General features: G+C 39.1%; 1 protein-coding gene across 5 annotated transcripts in view; it reads left to right on the top strand.

Moving 5' to 3' along the window:
• The window catches only part of LOC137410626 (receptor-type tyrosine-protein phosphatase delta-like), a 69,706-nt gene that overhangs the window by 45,073 nt on the left and 5,485 nt on the right, over positions 1 to 19,148 (top strand). For 3 of the 5 annotated variants that reach the window (XM_068096079.1, XM_068096076.1, XM_068096080.1), the window contains 18 exons: positions 1,477 to 1,610; positions 2,583 to 2,600; positions 4,381 to 4,531; positions 5,934 to 6,263; positions 6,582 to 6,754; positions 6,875 to 7,013; positions 8,615 to 8,812; positions 9,473 to 9,565; positions 10,306 to 10,599; positions 11,011 to 11,231; positions 12,321 to 12,503; positions 12,816 to 13,017; positions 13,160 to 13,302; positions 14,250 to 14,444; positions 15,302 to 15,425; positions 15,520 to 15,684; positions 16,865 to 17,163; positions 17,418 to 17,636. In XM_068096079.1, the coding sequence (XP_067952180.1) occupies positions 1,477 to 1,610; positions 2,583 to 2,600; positions 4,381 to 4,531; positions 5,934 to 6,263; positions 6,582 to 6,754; positions 6,875 to 7,013; positions 8,615 to 8,812; positions 9,473 to 9,565; positions 10,306 to 10,599; positions 11,011 to 11,231; positions 12,321 to 12,503; positions 12,816 to 13,017; positions 13,160 to 13,302; positions 14,250 to 14,444; positions 15,302 to 15,425; positions 15,520 to 15,684; positions 16,865 to 17,163; positions 17,418 to 17,636 (3,281 nt within the window). The remainder of the gene's footprint in view (positions 1 to 1,476; positions 1,611 to 2,582; positions 2,601 to 4,380; positions 4,532 to 5,933; positions 6,264 to 6,581; positions 6,755 to 6,874; positions 7,014 to 8,614; positions 8,813 to 9,472; positions 9,566 to 10,305; positions 10,600 to 11,010; positions 11,232 to 12,320; positions 12,504 to 12,815; positions 13,018 to 13,159; positions 13,303 to 14,249; positions 14,445 to 15,301; positions 15,426 to 15,519; positions 15,685 to 16,864; positions 17,164 to 17,417; positions 17,637 to 19,148) is intronic. The other 2 variants (XM_068096077.1, XM_068096078.1) reach the window with 2 other exon arrangements.

The following is a 19,148-nucleotide window of genomic DNA, read 5'->3' as shown; positions in this document are numbered from 1 at the left end:
CGTTCGTTCGGCAGGCGGTTTGCTGCTGTCCGCTATTCTATTGGTATGGCTATTTGTGATAGCTAAAGTGGCTGTGTTTGAGCTTCACCGCCACCTTCCTAATGAGTGATAGCATTTTTGAATTTGCTTACGTTCTGCTGATAATCCTTATACTATGAAAACCTGCAGTGAAATTAATCTGATGCAGTTATCATTGCTCAACGAGCAGTGTTTATTTGTGGTAGAGGAAGTGCACCTTCTATCTAACCACAGATTGTGTCTAAATGGACTTTTGTTTCGATTTAGCGCTGAGTGAGTTTGGAGCCTGTAAGTAGTGATAGGATCTACTATCCTCAAGGATATCTAAGCTGTCACTATTTTATTCCAGCATGCTTTCTAACATCGCTGCCGTATTGATGTTTTGCTTTAAGTATATCATGTGATTGTATCTTCCTAGTTTAAACCACTAGACCAAAACACCAATTTGTGGTAATTTGCTGCCGTAATGGAGTTATAGGCACTAGACTACATACAACTGCTGATTTTCCAAGAGCGAGTCTTTATTGCTAATTCCTGCAAGTTGTCCCACTCTATTATAATGATCAATACTCCACTCCAATAAACCTTGGTAGTATTTACTGTTTGTGTTTCACGGAGAGCCGATCAAACGGACCGTTTAGTGGTTTAGACTTGACTTAACAATATAGGCGCGTGAGCACGAGTGGGCGAGCTTTCACACCACCTCGGGGCTATTCATTTGCCTTCCTATTGATATTGTAGACTGACAATTGCTGATGAGTGCTCTGTCACTTCTCTAACTGCGCTTTTGTTCTACAGCTCTCAGTGGTCGTGTTTGTTGCCATATTCTAACCTACTATAAATGTAATCACACAGATTATACTAACACTGACATCACCCTGACCTTGCTCGAAATATGCGCTCTCTTGTGTCGTTTCTTTTCATTCTCCTTCGCTACAACCGTTACGAGCCATAGTCAAGTAATTGTCTCCCTTCCAATTCATGATACATTCTTTGTATGCTTTGGCGTTTCCTATTTATAATTTAAATATTCCTGTTCAGTGACGGTACTCATAGTATTCTATTGTACTTGTTGCAGCCGGTGCGAAAGGTAGGGTCATTGTTGTATCGCTTTTGGCGAGGAATATTAGTGTCTCTGTTTACAAAGCATTTATAATCTACTATTAGTTATACTGCCGCTACAGGAGAAATGAGTGGCATTGCAACACTGCAACACGTTTTCTGTAGACCTAATTCTCATTAAATAGCCACTTTGTTGTGAAGTATATGTAGACATTTATGTTGGAATGGCTAGTATGCAATTTTTTTCCTATTTTGGTTTGTACTTTTAGATTTTTACATCTGTTTATTTCGTGTTATTTATTTTTTATCATGCTTATCTTATCAATTCAGTATTTTACGACAAACTGCATGGTAATTTTTTGTGTGAAGAACTCACGAGTCGCCTTTCTGCTGTAGTTCCCCTGGCTCCGGTCAATCTCCAGGTGGTGAGGAAAACTGAAAACTCTATAACTCTGCGATGGGAGAAACCAGAAGGAGAGGAGATAATTTTAAGTTATGAAATCTACATAAATGACTCCCGCAGTCAGACAGTATGTTCTTCTACTTTACTAGTTTGCCCCACCCACTCATCAAATGTCAAAATGTTTAAAAGTTTACAAAAAAGATCAATAAACAGGAAAAATTGTCCCCTTTATTCAAATTATTTTCAAGTCAATCTGTTTACACAAAAGTTGATGTAAGTCCCACGAGCAGCTGTCTAATACTAAAATTTTTCAAAAATAGCACAATTCGAAAAACATTTCTATTTGATGTGAAACTATTGTCAATAAAGTAATTTATATATTTTTTCTTTTATCAATTGAAATGTAAGAAGAATGAATCCTTGATTTTATAAACAGCTATGGAACATTGCTATATAATCAACACCCATTCTTAACACTCAAAATAATATTCAAGGACCAAGTCGCATGTTTTCCCTGTTAGTTTGTTTATAATGATTCAATTGTATATATTTTATTCATTATTTTTTCATGTTTTCATTGGTTAAACATAATATAATAATGCAATATCACTTATTAGATGAATCTAAAGCACACTGTAGAGGAATTGTTCGCTAAATTTGTGGGCATTAAACATCGCCGTCTAATGCTAATGGCTTGTGTATCGAAAGTGTCTGATATTCAAACCTGCTTCTTTGTCGTGATTGGATGTCTGATTGTCAGAGAATTTCTTTTCATATTAAACTCGAAATACATCGGCAGAAAGAAGGTTGATTTTAGGTCACTTGAAAATAACATGTCATTCAAAATAAAGACCTATTTTATTAATATGTTAAAGGCGAATAGTAAAACTATGCAATATATTGCAAGCTTCATAATATAAATTGATTTACATAAAATTCAATTACAAAGACTACACTGATGATTAACCTAAGGTATGAATAATTCTTTGCAAAACGGACGCCAGGGTTTCGTAATGTCTCACATTTCCACTCCAGTGTTCTTCAGTCCTTAGACATAGTTGTGATAAGCGTGGAACAATGACAAACTCACTGTTTGTAGCCCTCAGATTCTTCTCAGGTAACATTGGAAAAGCTCTAGTTGGATTTTATTTCTCCAGCTATTACTCATTCACTTGGCTCAGAAAGTACTTTTGTTAGTCGAAAGGAGCACACGAACAACTCATACTAACCCGTTTGTCTCACTTCCTAGGATAGACAGTCCATGTTTTCACTCTGGTTACCTAGGTGACACGTGTTAATAACATGGTGTGGTGGTGGTGCTGGGGTGACAATCAGCCTTGTATGTCTTTACCATTCTCTACCTGGTAGCGGCATAACTAACCTAGCAGCCTTATACGAGTGGCTTGTATGGTTAGCCTGTGTTCCTGCGTTTAGGTGAACCTGCGACTCTGTATTTTTTGTCTGTAAAGATTGGATGAAAATGTCACATCTTGGCTGTTTGCCTTGACACAGTTCCAGATTGTTTTGTGTTAGGAGTTCAATTCGCTGCAGATAAATGCAGTTTAGACACCATTTATAACGCAATTTTAAAGGATTCATTATGTTTAAAAAAAGGATCAACACAGATGCATATGATTTGTGCCTAGCATGACTTTCACAATGTTTCCTACTAAATAAAGCAAAACAATAAATTGCGAATCTTTATAAAAATGAACTTCATATTTGATGAATGAAATACTTATTAATAATTAATTGAAATTACTTTGTCTGAGTTAGTGATTTTAGTGGGACTGTTTAATAAAAGAAATTGAATAAAACAGTTATATACTTTCAGCTATTGTAGAGTTGCTTCATGCGCAAATAACTTGTTGTATTATATAACGCAAGTGTAGCCTACAATACCTTTTTACTGCATAACCTCTAATTAAAAAACTGGAATTAATGTGATTATATAGGATAAGTAGAATTAGATTTTACTAATATTATTTGATTCAAAATACTGAATGGTTTAACTCCTTCATATATCACTGATGTTATTTCAATATGCTTCAAGATATCCATGACACGGTGATTGTATTTTGTACTTACCCAGTAATTCACTTCACAAATTATTGTATTGTCAAGTATTTATATCTTGATTGTATTTTGAAACTATAAGCTTAGATATAAATCTCATCACTTTTGACAAGTCTTGTATAACTGCATGGAAATACCTTTTCTATCTATTGACTCTTTGTGCCCCCAAATTGAAAAAAATTTTAAAAATTTGAAATCTTTTAAATATAGAAAAAAAATTTTTTTACTGCTACGCAAATTATTTTTTTGCTTTATTTTATGTGTATAAAACTTTTTCTATAAAAAAGATTATGGGTTAGGTAGAAATATATGTATTATATAGGCATTTATAGTAATATCAGCTGAAATGCAACTAATTATGTTATCAATGTGCTAGGGATGTAACTTGGGAACTAGTGTTTAGGTAACAGCGTATCATTAATCTGAGACAAGCTTCGATATCAGATTGGCTCCAACACAAATGAGTTCAAAGTTCTAAAGATTTTATTCAAATGCAACTGCTCCAGCCATTCATATAGACTTGCTTGTCCATTGATTCAGTAATTGTACAATGACAAATAGAATTAGCCTGCGACGAATGACGTTGATTACTGTACTGTTGAATTGTTCCTTCTCAGGAGTTATTTTACCCTTGAATTCTGATCAGCCGATACTCATTGGAGGCGTTGATACCTAATTCCATGTCTGATAACTCAAAACACAGAGTTATGGTAATAGGTTGAAAGACTAACAGATGATGATGTATTAACTGCATCGTCACTGGAAGTTGGGCTCGCTAGAATAGCTGAATATTTAGGCTGTTGTTTTTTTATGTGTTTTAGCCATCAACACGAAGCGTCTATCCTCCTCGAGTAGAATATGTCCTGGAAAACCTCTTTCCCAATACAATTTACCATATCAAAATGACAGCACGCTCTGAGCACGGGGTGGGTCCCCACACACCCACAATTCAAGTCAAAACTGAGGAATCAGGTATGCTTCACTATATCCTTACTAACTCTAGGCTATATCGTAAAACTGTACTAATAAAGGCTGGCGCATCCTCGGAACTGCTGTCGAAGTCTGAGAATGTCTAAGTGATGAATAGTTTCTACATATTTTCAAAATTTCTTTATTTGAAACCAGCGTTGTTTTGTCGAGTGTTGGTTTTTTAAATCAATCGCAACAAAAAAGTAGCAAGCGCGACTTATAAGCGCAGTTGAGTCTGTCACCTCTGGAACTACTTGGATTCCTACAGTATTTCTCTAGCATGCACAAGCCTTGATCCTTCTACACAGCTGTGGATGCAACCATGCGGACCCGACCTACTTGCTGGTCCAGCAAGTAAAAATAATGGCACATTTTTATGACGCGGTTTTCTCAAACAAAAGCTTGTAACTCTCCATTCAATGAACCTTTCTTGCTATCACACAGCGGTGTAAAACAATCTGTTACTCTCCAAATTTTATTGTTATTGATGTTATTATTATTATTTCTATGACGTTAAACATAGTTATTCGTTCAACTATAACAATGAACTGTTTTATCAACGTCTAGCATCGCTATCATTTCTAAACATTTCGTGAAGTTGTAGCGCTTCTTCACCATTACTGTATAGATAGTCTCTGCCTTTCACTTGCCCATATTCTTTACCATGTTTCTCGTTCAACTAGCTGCCTGTATGTAACAGTTTTCTCTCTATCCCCATGCTTTATACAGCGACTCACCGAGTAAAGCAGTATGCCTTATCATCACGCAGCAGGGAAACTAGAGACACTCGGAATCGTAAATGCTTGCCATGTTGTTTCACATAGAGTAGTCCCTGTCTAATGCTTGATTCACTCTGCCTGTTTGTATTGCTCTCAGAATGCAAAAGATCAGTCTTAGCAAAATGAAAATGTACATTGATGGTTTTAAAAATATTTTGCAAAAAACTAAGAAAAATATGGAACAATAGTGACGATATATCAACAAAAAGAACATGTTTTGTACGATTATACCATAAAAAAACAGAAATTAAGATCATTTTGTTTAGTAATCCTCTATGTGAGTTTTTATTTTGAGGTTGTTTTATTGCTGCCCAGCCCTTACAGGTGATTTCTGATAAGGGTTGATGTCAATCTCTGTTTTTGAATAAATGCAACCCGCTAAACAAGAGAAGATCTGCTAGAATAATTTTGATGTCAGCATGGAATTTTCAGCAGTTCTGTGTAATTTTAGCAGCCCACATGTCATTCGTTGTCAGTTAGTTCATTCTGTAGTCAACAAGGAACTGTCCTTGACCATTTTAGTTTGAATCCTCGCAAAATATTCTTATGTTGCAATTATCAGTTGCTAGCGTTTGCTAGCCCGCCTAGCAGTGTTGCATGCTCGTATTATTTAATTTTTCTTTAAGAACCGTCTTCGCCGCCTCGCAATATTCAAGCCAAGGCTCCTGAGCCTGATCAGGAGAACTCTTCAACATCGCTTATTGTGACATGGGAGGCGCCATTAGCTTCAGAGGCGAATGGTGAAATCACAGGCTACAAGCTCTATTACATGCTCGACACCCCGCAAAGTGACGACGCAATGGCCACTATGCAGGTGATACCTGAACCAACGCAAACTCAAATAATGTTGGGCAACCTGCGCGTCTGGACTAACTATCGATTATGGATGAAAGCTAGTACAGCCATAGGTGATGGCCCTCCGTCTGAGGTGATCATAGCTCGTTCAGGACAAGATGGTATGTATGATGATACCACCTAAATGCTGCCGTTCATTCTATTGATGCATGTCAGCCATCGATATTAGTATTAGAATATGCTACTAGCTATTCAGGCGTAGATAGCCCAGTCAGTGTTATACATATCTTGTATAAGTTCCTTATCTCCTCATGTAGATCTGTATTTAATTTTGCATCCAACCTGCTTCTGAGTTTCTTGGTTCTAATCATAACATAATGCCCATTATTATTGACATCGCTGTCATGACATTGCTGTCGCGGCGTCGCTGTCACGGCGAGACCTTCAGAATTTGCATTTCATGCTACTATTTCTTTTAGTTCCCGATGCACCGCGAGGATTCAGTGTTCTTCCACTCAACTCGACCGCTGTCGTGCTCAGTTGGAGACGTCCGTCAGAGCGCAACGCTAAAGGAGTAATCAGGGGCTACCAGATCTTCAAGTCGGCTCTGGATGACAACGGCATGAGGATAGGAGATCCTATGGTCATTAACGTAAGTAGCTTTTATCTTGTCAGTCGGCATGAGAAAGTGTCAAGGCTGTCATTTTGATTGTGTTAAATCCGTTTTCTTAGCATTTTTCGTAGCATTGTTACGTCTTATTATGTTCTTCAGCTAATTGATGGCTTCGCTCTCAACTACACTGTGACAGGCCTCGAGCCCCGTAGCAAGTACATTTTTCAAGTTCGCGCCTTCACTGTTGCCGGTGATGGCTCACCGACTGGACCAAAGACTGTTGAGACCTTGGGTGCAGGTAAGCTTAACTGAGGATTGATTACCTTAGCTGTGTATGGCTTTCCAATTGCATTGTTTGTGTGAAATTTGCTAGATAAATTGAAAATATTTCTGTTCTGTTCTTCTACACAGAAACCACAAAATGCGTTACGACTGCAAGTGTAGCACCTCTGTCTAATATGCCCTCCCGTCATTCCAATCTTGGTTTTCCCTTGTCGACCCCATTTCCACCTCCTCCGCCACCTCCTACGGTCTTTTTCATCTCTAAATTCTTTGGACTCGACAAACAGAGCTATTCAAATAAAAATACCCATACAAAAGTTTCAATACCCATCTCAACAATACCACATTCTAGTCATTCCGCACATCCTTCATCTGAACCTTCCACCTCTAAACCTTCTAAACCGGCCACAAACTCCCTTGCGCCAGGTTTGCGCCATCTAACATCAACTCAATCATCCTATTCATCAACCATTCCAAGAGTTCCCCAACAAAACACCGCTGCCAACTCGGTCGTTGAAGGCCCCGCTGCTTCCATTCCTCTGGCCCAAAACTCATCACCTCAACCAGATGTCATTTCCAGTTCTATCACCGCTCCGCAGAAGACCAGCACTTCTACAAGTTCTCCCAAGCTATCTGGAAAATCTGTAAATTCATTTGAGGTTACTCGAGGTTTGCTAGTTTACCATATACCATCCTCTGATACTTCTTCCAAGGGAACCTTCTCTGATACCTCTTCTAATCATTTCTCTCATAGCTCAATAGTGTCTCCTGCATCCCCCGATCGTTCTCATAGAAATAGTGTTAGCAGATCTTTCAGAACTGCCAATATTTCTGCTAGTGCGGTGCATCAATCAACTAATTATTCAGTTCATTCTAAGACAACATCAGTTTTCAAAACTACGACTGTGCTATCAGAGGAGTCTGTTGGTTTCTCAGTTACGAACACGAATGTCACCTCGCCTTCTCAAGTAACCAGCAAATCGTCAAAACTAGCATATCCCTCATCTAGACCACTCGGTCAGCTTTCTACCATCTCATCTCATTCCTCTCCTTCGTCTTCTCTATTGCCCACCCCACGACCCTCCGTGTCTGAGAGTGCTGCGAGCAGCGTAACGCATTTGGATACAGGAGTTACTGCAAGTGGTAACAAAGGTGACAAGAGTGAAAATTTTCAAATAGTACCTTTTAGCTGCAATTTCTTTAATCACCGTATGTTAATGATTTGGTAGTCGCTAGTTTTTCATGGACAAAACTAATTTGATAAATTTGTTCAAAATTTCCAGGCTACGAGAATGTAACTCTTGGCTCTGTGGAACACGTTTTTATGTATCACGCTTGTATATTCCATGAGAGGCTAGCGGTTGCACAGTTAACTTTGCTCCAAGTTATTTTCGGTTAAACTCTTTACCTCACACAACTGTTGTCAATTTTATGAGTTGCTGTGGTTTTCTAAAAGGTTTTAATGTGGAACTGATTTGCTTTAGATTTACGTTACGTCATCACTGTTGGATGTCACAAAGTTATTGTATGAACACGCTACTCACTTATCTTGTGCCAATCTCACACCCGTATCTTGTCCGATTCTTGACTTATCGTATACCTCTTGATGATTTTTAGTTCCATCAGCACCGCAAAATATGCACTTAGAGATTGTCGAAGAAAATCCACCAACGGTGCGTGTCAGTTGGAACCGGCCCAATCAGACACACGGCCCTTTGCTGAGTTATCGGATCATGTGGGGAAAGACGTCTGATCAACAGAATGAGATTCAGTCTGTCAATGCGAACCAGTACAGCTACCTCGCTACCAGGATGAGTAAGTCAGCCCAATTCTTATCTACCTCAGAATATTATCTAAAATCTACTGTTTGCATGGATTTCATTTACCTTTTACCTGACCGGATTCTTTGCTTGTGAAGCCCCTGCTCGTATTATAGAGTTGATCCATTGAAGTGTAATACATTAAAAGAAATAAAAGTATAGTTATGAAGTTACCTGGCAAAAGATATGCTGATTAGAAATTCCAGGTAGCACTATTTTCTTGTAAATAAAAAATGTGAAATAAAAAACTGCCTTTTCAGAATTTTGCAATTCAGGATGTCAACCTTGACATAGCTTTGGGCTTGGTCACTACAGTTGTTACTCCAGTGTTTGGAACGGTGAGACCAACAGACAAAATAATATCAAAATTTTGCCTTTTACCAAAATTGATATTTTGGAGGGTCAACTCAATTTCGGTCTAAAAAGTGGCCAATGAATATATAGAAAAAGTTAGAGAGCGATTATTTTGTAGTCCATCTAAGAATGTAGGAATGACAAGGTGCGGTGAATTAGTCAAGTGTGGTGTTATACTTGCTACAGGCATTCACGTGTCATATGTGTCTATAATTGTCTGCAGCCTCCTGCCCTGTTGAACTATAATTGTTTACTAGTATTCTTGCTGACTTTTGATTATTTGATTCTTTGCTGTTTTCAGTGAAGGGGACCGAGTACGAGTTTCGACTGCAAGCAGAAAATAGTGTGAATTACGGTGTTGCTGCAGTTGATCGAATCAGAACAGAGGATGGAGGTGGGTCTACCTGTGCTGCTCCCTTCACATCTAATATAATTCTAAAATCTCTGGCTAATCTAATTTACATAACTTTTTGGGATTTGCTATTCCTACTTTAATACGACTCATATGCTTTGAATGACGGTGTTGCTGCAGTTGATCGAATTAGAACAGAGGTTGGAGGTGGGTCTACCTGCGCTGCTCCCTTCACATCTAATTCAGTTTTAAAATCTTTGGCTAATCTACATAACCTTTTGGGACTCGCTATTCCTACTTTAATATGGCTTTATGCTCTGGGTTTGTTATATGGTGCTAGAATTTAGGCTATTTTCTAGTCTATCAGTACATCTTGCCCTCTTTTCTACACGCAGTTGAAAGCAGAACAGAAGTAGGAATAAAAAAGAAAGGTAGAGGACTGCTGGTAGTTTTGGCTTTTTATTGTTTGAAAATTGAAGTTTTATCCAGCACACCTGTCATATTAGTTTCAATGTTGTCAATTTCTCTATACCAAATATTCTACATTGTACTTCGCACCATTTCTGGTCAATGTCTATAGGTTGAAATCAGGCTTTGGTATTCTTGTTCTCACATGATTTCCTGTGGCACCTGTCAGCTTACAGTATGCTTGTGTGCAGAGAGAGTCCATACCTCGAGGCTGTGACAGGCCTCTCGCGGGTCTCTCAATGTTGTGTTAACTAATTTGACTAGAGTTGTCTGTATGTGATGACTAATTCTTTCATACGCTTTGGCACCTTTAGTACCATCTGGATCTCCTCAGAGCATTACTCCCATCTACGTCTCCGATTCATCGGCCCGCGTCACTTGGCGCGAGCTAGATCCTCGTCTCAGAAATGGCGTGATTACATCATATCAAGTACGCTACCAGGACCAGGCGGATCCCATAGACCTGAGAGCCGTCAACACATCTGAAACAAGAGTCTTACTCGAAGATTTGACGCCCGGTGCTAAGTACTTCATACAGGTGGTCGCATTCACTAGCGCGGGTGCCGGGCCAACTAGCCACAGGGTATCCTACAACACCATCCAGTCGAGTGAGTGCCCATACACGGAGTCATCTCCACTCTCTTAACGTCTCTCTCAACTGCCTTATCTCTAATCTTCTTTTTCCAGCTATGGCCAGTGGATGGTTGCTACTAGTGGTAGACGCGATGCGGTTGGTTTGGTGAACGCTATGTTTAACTCTTTGGTGTTTTTTCTTTGTCACGCTTAACACTTGCCAGGGCTAAATGTTGGATGTTTTAACTTTTAAATCGCTGTTGTATTTTGATGTTGTTTGTCACTCACGTGTCATATTTTTTAGGACAAGTCTTTTTCTTGCTTTATTCTTTCACACGCATCTTTTCATGTTCTGTCGTCGGTGTCGCTATTTTTTATGAACCCATTGAACTCAGACACTAAATCAGTGTTAGAAGTTTCGATAGTCCTTGAACTTGTTGTTTCAGGGCCTCCTGCACCAACTAATCTCAATGGAACAAGAATAAGTCCTACATCCATCAAGTTACGGTGGCGACCTCCACTGGTTGCAGTGACCGGGTATAGAATACACTATAGCACTCAGGATACGGGTGACAGCGTTGACAATTGGCAGTTGTTACTTGTGAATACACCTGTTAATGTGTACACGGTGACTAATTTAGAGATCCACAGTGCATATGCATTCAAGGTATGTCTGATTGTTTAGTAATGAAATCTATTAGTGAATTAGCGCTGTCAGGCAACATTCGCTGTCAGGCATTTTCAGTCATTTTCGCTGTCAGGTTCTTCAGTCATTTGTTTGCCGCTCTTCTATAACTCTGACTGCACATGCTGCACCATAAGTATTTCTGTGAATGGAAGAATCCCGGTAGCTATAAACGGGATTCTTGTGGGTTCATTAGTACCCTTACTTACATGTTAACTGGCAGCATTTTAAAATTACATCTATGCATATAATATATCATCAGCAAATTTCGATTTTCAGCGATTATTTTGATGTTAGGAGAACAAAAACCCATTTTTGGAAACAAAAACCCATTTTTGGAAACAAAAACCCATTTTTGGAAACAAAAATACTTGCAAGCCCGAAGCTATGACAATGAAAGCCATTTTCTGTCAGCCTAACTGACGTACATGTATGACATGTGGTATCAATGCTGACGATTAGCCAATGCGTGAATGCAAGACAAAAGTGCTTCTGTTCTAATGCTTTTCTTCATCTAGTCACCATCCTACAGGCTTTGATCACCCAACATGACTGATAATGATGGCGCAAGGTCGAAGCAGATTCCACCAATATTGGAAAGGTCCCTGCCATATTTTCTACATCACTCGTGAACTTTTGAGTGGTGTTCATAGAATTGGACTAATCGGCTAGTTCGTACGTCTGCGATAAGCCAGAAAACTTTCACACAAACGATAAATTAAAAGAAATGTTCGTAAAAATTAGCTACTTCGAAAGTCACTTGTTTCCAACTTGTTAACTCATGCTCTGCTTTTATGATTTCATTTTTTGAACGGATAATTTTCAACTAATGCAGTTCAGAAATGAGTAATTTTAATATAATTATATATCATCACAGCTGTTTTTGGCTAATATATTGCAAATATCGTAAATCTTTTTGTCCGATTTCGTGATTTCAAAATGTTTACTCGCGTTAGTTACCACTACTCGCTTGAATAGTCATTGACTTGGCAATAAACTCTTGTTGGTCTGGTCATCTACCAAATAGCGATCCACTTAGAGAAAAGTTCACTCATTGTTATAATATGGTAGGTTCAAGCAGTTGGAGCGAATGGGGATGTAGGGCTCATGTCACAGGAAGCCATAGTGAATGCTGTGATGCTCCCTCCTCAGTCTGAGTACAGCGTGCAGGATCTTATGAGTGAGTATGTCACCGCCACCTCCATCCTCCTTACCTGGAACTCCCCTGCTATATCCGGTGCAGAGCTCTACCAGGTGAGTCTTACAAGCGACTGTGTGCTGATCTGGTCATGATAACCGACCTAAATATTTCTATTTCAAAGACATCTATTACATTTGTAATATGACCCTTTGGACTTGTGCAGCTTATAGCTAAGGTTATCTATGATTTATGAGATACCATACACCAGGATAGTTCAAGATCTGAAATAGCAAATTTCAGTTAGTGTCTTTAGCTAACAGTTGAAGTGACATTGGCTTTAGTCAGGAGTGGTAGTGGCTTTAGTCAGGAGTTGCAATGACAAGCATTGTAGTCAGTAAAGTCATGAATTGGTGGGCTGCTTGCAGATCGCATATACTGGACACTCTAGACAGGAGCCTGACAAGACTGATGACGGAAATGTAGTTATCTCAGCTAGTCTTGAAGAGAAAATCTTGGAAGGTCTTTTGCCTGACTATATCTACAACATTGATTTAAGAGCCCGGTTTGAGGGTGAAGTAGTATATCGGGGAGATTCCGACAGTGCCTCACTCAAAGTAGCCACAAAAGGTAAAACATTGATGACTTTTGTCGTGTGATATGAAAGTGTTAAAACTGTCAACTTGCCAGTTTAAAAATTGCTTACCAACTACGAAGTTTTCATGCGTGTTCCGCATCTCTACTAATCTCATTTGTTTCTTTCTTTAAACAGCTGTTGATCCTCCAAGGCTCAAACAGGATGTAGGAGTTGCCATCATCGCCTTCTCTCGAGAGGAAAACAAGTTCGATGAAGTTTACATAATTGTGGCACTGAGTGTCGACTCCCTGAAACCGTCTGACATAAGGCTGGCAGATGTAAGCACCTGCTGGGCAATGCCTTGAGCTTGTCTTGTCGTAGCTACTTATTGACACATTAAAGCTATGCCCTGCCATACTAGTCAATTGCCCCAAGTCAAACTACTTAATAGTCTATTAGCCACTGTCCATGAACAAATCGGAGCGACATTTTTAGTCAGCTCTGTGATGCATTTTTCTAAGCAGAGGTAATGGCCAAAGTAATGATTCTAGCAGCTATGTCAGAGTAGTGTCATGGTCGATGACATGAATTGCAATTTGTTAAATGTGCGTTTTTTCTTCGTTCTTTTAGTTTTGTTTTACATGTATAAAAACATTGCATTGCTTGACATTTATAATTGCTCTATCTCTGGGTTTACGACAAAGGACTACTCTATGAGCGATAGGTTTTGATATTTGAAATGTATGGTAACAATTGTATCAACCCAAATATTATTGATCATGCTGGTGTGACATGGTTCCATGGCAATATATTTTAACCGATCTTTTGTTAATCAACCTTGTGGCGATTAAATTTGTGTAATGGGCTGTAGCTCTGAATCGCCCGGCTGCGAAGCAATAGATCTGTAAAGCAATAGATCTGTAAAGCAATAGATCTGTAAAGCAATAGATCTGTAAAGCAATAGATCTGTAAATCAATAGATCTGTAAAGCAATAGATCTGTAAAGCAATAGATCTGTAAAGCAATAGATCTGTAAAGCAATAGATCTGTAAAGCATTAGATCTGTAAAGCAATAGATCTGTAAAGCAATAGATCTGTAATTGTAGATATCATTTTTTTCAATTTCGCTTTAGCTTAACAAGCTTTACATTCGAGTAAACTTGAGAGCTTCATACAAACTATTGCACACTGCGTTTAGATAGTTTTTGCCAATGCAGTCACCCTCAGCTTCATGCACACGGTCAATGTTGTGAGATATGTGATAGCATGGTTATAATGTTCTTAGTTGCAGGCAACAAGAACAAAGCGGGCAGTAGATGATGCCCCCTTAGCCGGCAGTCCATATATCGCTGGGAGGTTCGATGGGCAGAGCACTCCTAACGAGTTTGAGGTAGGCGACGGACGAGAGTATGGCACGTACATGAATAAGAAGCTGGAAGACGGCAAGCAGTACAGAGCATTTGTGCGCGTACTTGTGCAGGTGAGTGGTAGAACTACGCGTAGCTGTAGTTGTTCACTTTGCAACTTTCAGTAGTATGAATCTGGATGTCTACGATCATGTCTGTGAGACTAGCTGTATCCATGAAATTCCAATAATTATACTTTTTTGCACAACTTCATTTATCTTTTCAATTTTATTGCCTATAGAAACATTGGAATGTGAGTTCTGCAACAACTAAATGGGATAAAATCTGGTACATGACTTAGTATATTAATTATAACTGGACATGCTTTCATGTTTAGCACCAATGAAGCTCTGACTTTATGGGCATAAAGAGTCATTGCTAGCTGCGCTGTTTTGAACATGCACCTGTTGCTATAGCAGCGCTTCCCAATTCATTTGCATCGCTGCTTCCCTATTCATTTGCATCGTCGCATCCCTTACGAGTCTACGACTGACATGGACAATCTCCTACCTCCTTGTTTAGAATATATGGAATATATGAAAACAATATGTTATTGGAAGGTCATTCTAAGGAGAGCCTAACATTTTCGCACAGCAGCAACACGTAAAAAATTATTCACTCTATGATCTTTAACTTTTTTTCTGCCTCTTTTCTATTATCTGATCGAAACTCGTTTCTTTGTGGGTAAGTGAACTGGGCAGATCATTTTCAGGATTGATAGCATTACAATATTTATTTTTAATTTATAGAAGAGATAAAAATTCGGATTCACATAGGCAAGTTGTGACGACAAATAAGCCTACATTTTCTTCTCGATTGATTCTTGCAGCCCCGTGAACAACAGCTCACACCCCTATTCAGAAGTCTTCTGCTATGAAATGTTCCGTCATTCATTGCTCATCATATTGAAGTTGTCTCGTGTTTGTTTCAGGGAGAGGAGTTTTCCAGCTCCTTTTCGAGTCCATTCACGTCAGAGGGTCCCGTTTCAGATACTAGTAGGCAACCAGTGCAACCCCTGGAGAATGACATGGGTCTGATTCTTGGGCCAATCGGAGGTAAAATCAATCTGCCATGTATCTTTAGTCAGCACGATTTGTCGCTGTTCAATGCGGTATTCTTTATATGAAGTCGAGTAATCGCTATTTGTAGGTGTTATAGTCATAATACTAATAGTGGTTATTGTGGTGGTTGTGATAAGACGCAGCAAAACACAGAAAGAGAAAGCTCCCGAACAAGTTATGCTCCAGCTAGACCAGCCTCCAGTCTACCCTACCGACCCGGTGGAATTGAGAAGGCTGCAGTATAGCACACCAGGTAATCAACATGCCACTAATATGGTAATCAACATGCCACTAGCGTTTGAAACTAATCTTACACAAAATTTTAATAAATTTTATCAAAAAGTATCGGTCTGTTTCCCTCATTTGTGGTTGTTTTTTTATGTTTGAGGTGATCTGACTCCAAGGATGTTTTTAGATTAAAATCAACAAAACTTGATTGTGGATTAAACGCTCAGAATAAAAATACGTGCCGAAATGAATCACCAGTTGAGCAGCAGCCTCTCTCGCTCATTATTGATGTCGGCAAGTTGCAGCACTTGCCAGCGTAACGCGTCTCTATTCTGTCAGCCACTTTGCCGAGGTGCAACAATGATGTCTTAATTGCACTTCCACTTGAATCTGCAATCAAGTATTGTCCATTTTAATCTTGAAAGTCCTGGCAGTAAGGTCACCTCAAAGATCACAAACAATCCCAAATGATTAGTGTAAGCTCATCTATAACACGTTGCTACACCTGTACACTTTTTTATCGGCTTAGCTGATTGGCCGATTCACGTACCTGGATTGGCTAACCTTGGCAAAAGTTCAGCCAGTCATTGTGAATCATCAATGCTCAAAGGACTTCTTTGTTTAACATAACAGATGCCTTATTCTAGATCTTACCTTTTGTTTATTTAGTCAGAAATAAACATGGACATGAAACAACCCTTAACTTAAGAAAAGGTCAAAACTTTCACGTCCAGGAGATATTCTAATAAGATCTCGTATATCATTGCTTGAATGGTCATTACAGTCTGATGCCTAGCAGCACATGTTTCAGATGGCAGATGTTAGACTCATGTTGTTGGTTATTTGGAAGCTTTGGCAATGCTCAGCTCTCATTGGTTGATTTGGTTTTGAACAAACACATGTCTTACATTATCAGAAACGTTAGACCTGTGGTTATGATAATCATTTTCTGAACTAATATACTAGAGCTATTCTGTTTTAGCAAATTAATTGGCGAAGACATCGCTCATGCTGTTCCTAGTAAGAAATGACAACTTAATATCTTTATACGAAGCTTTTTGAAGATAACACGGGCATCGATGCAGCTACGAAAGTTCCTGCATTACAATCTTAACCCTACATTAGCATTTTGAAATGATGCCCGGTATAGTTATGAATTTGATATGATAATAATTAGAGCTTAGCACGATGATAAAATTTTGCAGGTATGCAGAGCCATCCGCCTATCCCCATCTTACAGCTCTCCAATCACATAGAGCAGCTGCGTGCCCAGGATAATCTCAGATTCTCTCAAGAGTACGAAAGCATAGAGCCAGGCCAGCAGTTCACCTGGGAACATTCCAACCTCGAGTACAACAAACCAAAGAATCGCTACGCGAATGTCATAGCCTACGACCATTCGCGAGTTGTGCTTCCTACAGTCAACGGCATGCCTGGTGCTGACTATATCAATGCCAACTACATAGATGGATATCGAAAACAAAATGCTTACATTTCTACCCAGGTGCGTGAACTAGTATTAATTACATGTGGCCAGGCAGTCGTGACCGTGTGTGGTTAGTTTAAAAGTCATTTAACCGTTGGTGGTCTGGAATCAGATACGATGTTGAGAATCCTATACGCTAAAAATAGCTAGTGCCAGCGTCTGATCTGTCAGTTTTGGGCTGTAATGAGGTGCCTAGAATTGCACTGTTTTATCCAGAGTCAATCAACCTTTATCAAACCAGCTTCAAAATGCAACTTGTCTCCTCGTTTCAGGGTCCACTTTCCGAGACGTTTGGAGATTTCTGGAGAATGATGTGGGAGCAGAGGTCCGCTACAATAGTTATGATGACAAAGCTGGAAGAAAGAGCGCGGGTCAAGTGTGATGCCTACTGGCCAGCCGAGGGGTCTGAGATGTATGGGCCTATCATAGTGACACTGACCGACAGCATGGAGTTGGCTACATACACTGTGAGGACATTTCAGATTGAGAAGGTGAGTCAGCAGATGATTCATCGCTGATTATTTATTATGCCTACAGCAGATGGCTTGATGATTAACATCTATGTCTCCAGTGAGTAGGCATTCAATAAAACCCTTTTATATTGCCCTTTAATTTGCATTATTTACAGGCCAGCAGTTCTCTTAAGCCTGGCTCACACTATATCACTATATCGCCGTATCTCAGCGTCGATGCCATAATACTTCGTGATCATCGATGATAACGATGTTCACACTATTACAAACACATCCGCGTTTGCATCAGTGACGGAGTGTTCTCATTTTTCTTTATAAATTTCCGCGAAGAAACCTTTTTGTTTTCACATGACTGAAATCAAATACTAGTCCCGCAGCAATGATCATAAATGAAAGTTAATAAATCACGCTATTGGCGACCACGAATTACCATCGCCGAAATGGTTCACATTTGAAAGGCTCCGCGAAATACCCGGAAAGTTTAATAGTTGCAAACTTCCCCGACGTGTCCGCGTTGCTTCGTCGATGTCATCAGTTTACTGTTCACATAGTTGACCATGAACTCCTAAAGGAAAATGCGGACCTACGGCGATATAGTGGGTACCAGGCTTTAGTGTCTGACACCTGTTTGACATGCATTATCAACTAAAACATGTAGCAATGGCAAATATATCTGCTTGACGAGAGTTGCATCGTTCAAGCCTTCCCTTTCAAGCCTTCCCGGTAGTGCTGATCTTGTAAGGTTATTTGTCATCTGCAGTTCATCCACTTCAGTCTATGATATTCAATTTTCGCTAATTTCAAACAGCTGTAGCATTGAGGTGGTAGGGCAGACCTTCCCACAGCTGTAGCATTCAAGTGGTAGGGCAGCCTGCTCACCCCTTTAGTTTCTATTTGAACTATCTCTAAGGTTGTTTATCTGTTGACGTTTTAATAACAAAATTATTCTTTGGTAGGTTAATTTCAGTTTTTTATATTTCAATGCAGCTTAAAAGCAGATAGAAGATTCTATAAGGATACCCATCTTAGCCTGTCGAGCCTCAGGTTGTAATAAATAAATGATGTGATTGTACTATGTGTTAATAGAGACTCCCGTCAGTGCCACCTGTTTGAACACAACTAAGTTTGCAATTTCGGGTTTATGAAAAAGCTGTGAACTTGTTTTAATTATTGTCTCTCAAAGTGAGTCGAAACTTTCAATAATCTAGTTACCAACGTGAGATCAGATACAATGTTAATTATAATTTTATTTATAATTAACATTATAATTAATATAGTTATAGTTATTATGATTTTAATTAAATTATAATCGTAAAAAGCTTCAAATCTCGTCATTAAACCTTTGTTATCCAGTGGATCAAGGCAATCCATTTTTAAATAACCTGTTACAGTAGTACTTTACTCTTTGCTTTCAAACGGCAAGTCAGGTTAACCCGAGATAGTCAGTATTGTTACATAAAGGTTGGGGGTGGTGCTGCTCTGTTGTAACAGCAAAACAGCTTTGGCTAAATCTTGATTTCGACCCCTTTT

This window comes from Watersipora subatra, chromosome 1 (genome assembly GCF_963576615.1).
Source record: "Watersipora subatra chromosome 1, tzWatSuba1.1, whole genome shotgun sequence".
Taxonomy (NCBI): Eukaryota; Metazoa; Bryozoa; class Gymnolaemata; order Cheilostomatida; family Watersiporidae; genus Watersipora; species Watersipora subatra.
Note: the sequence above shows the minus strand (reverse complement) of the source record. Positions and strands in the feature narration are given on the sequence as shown.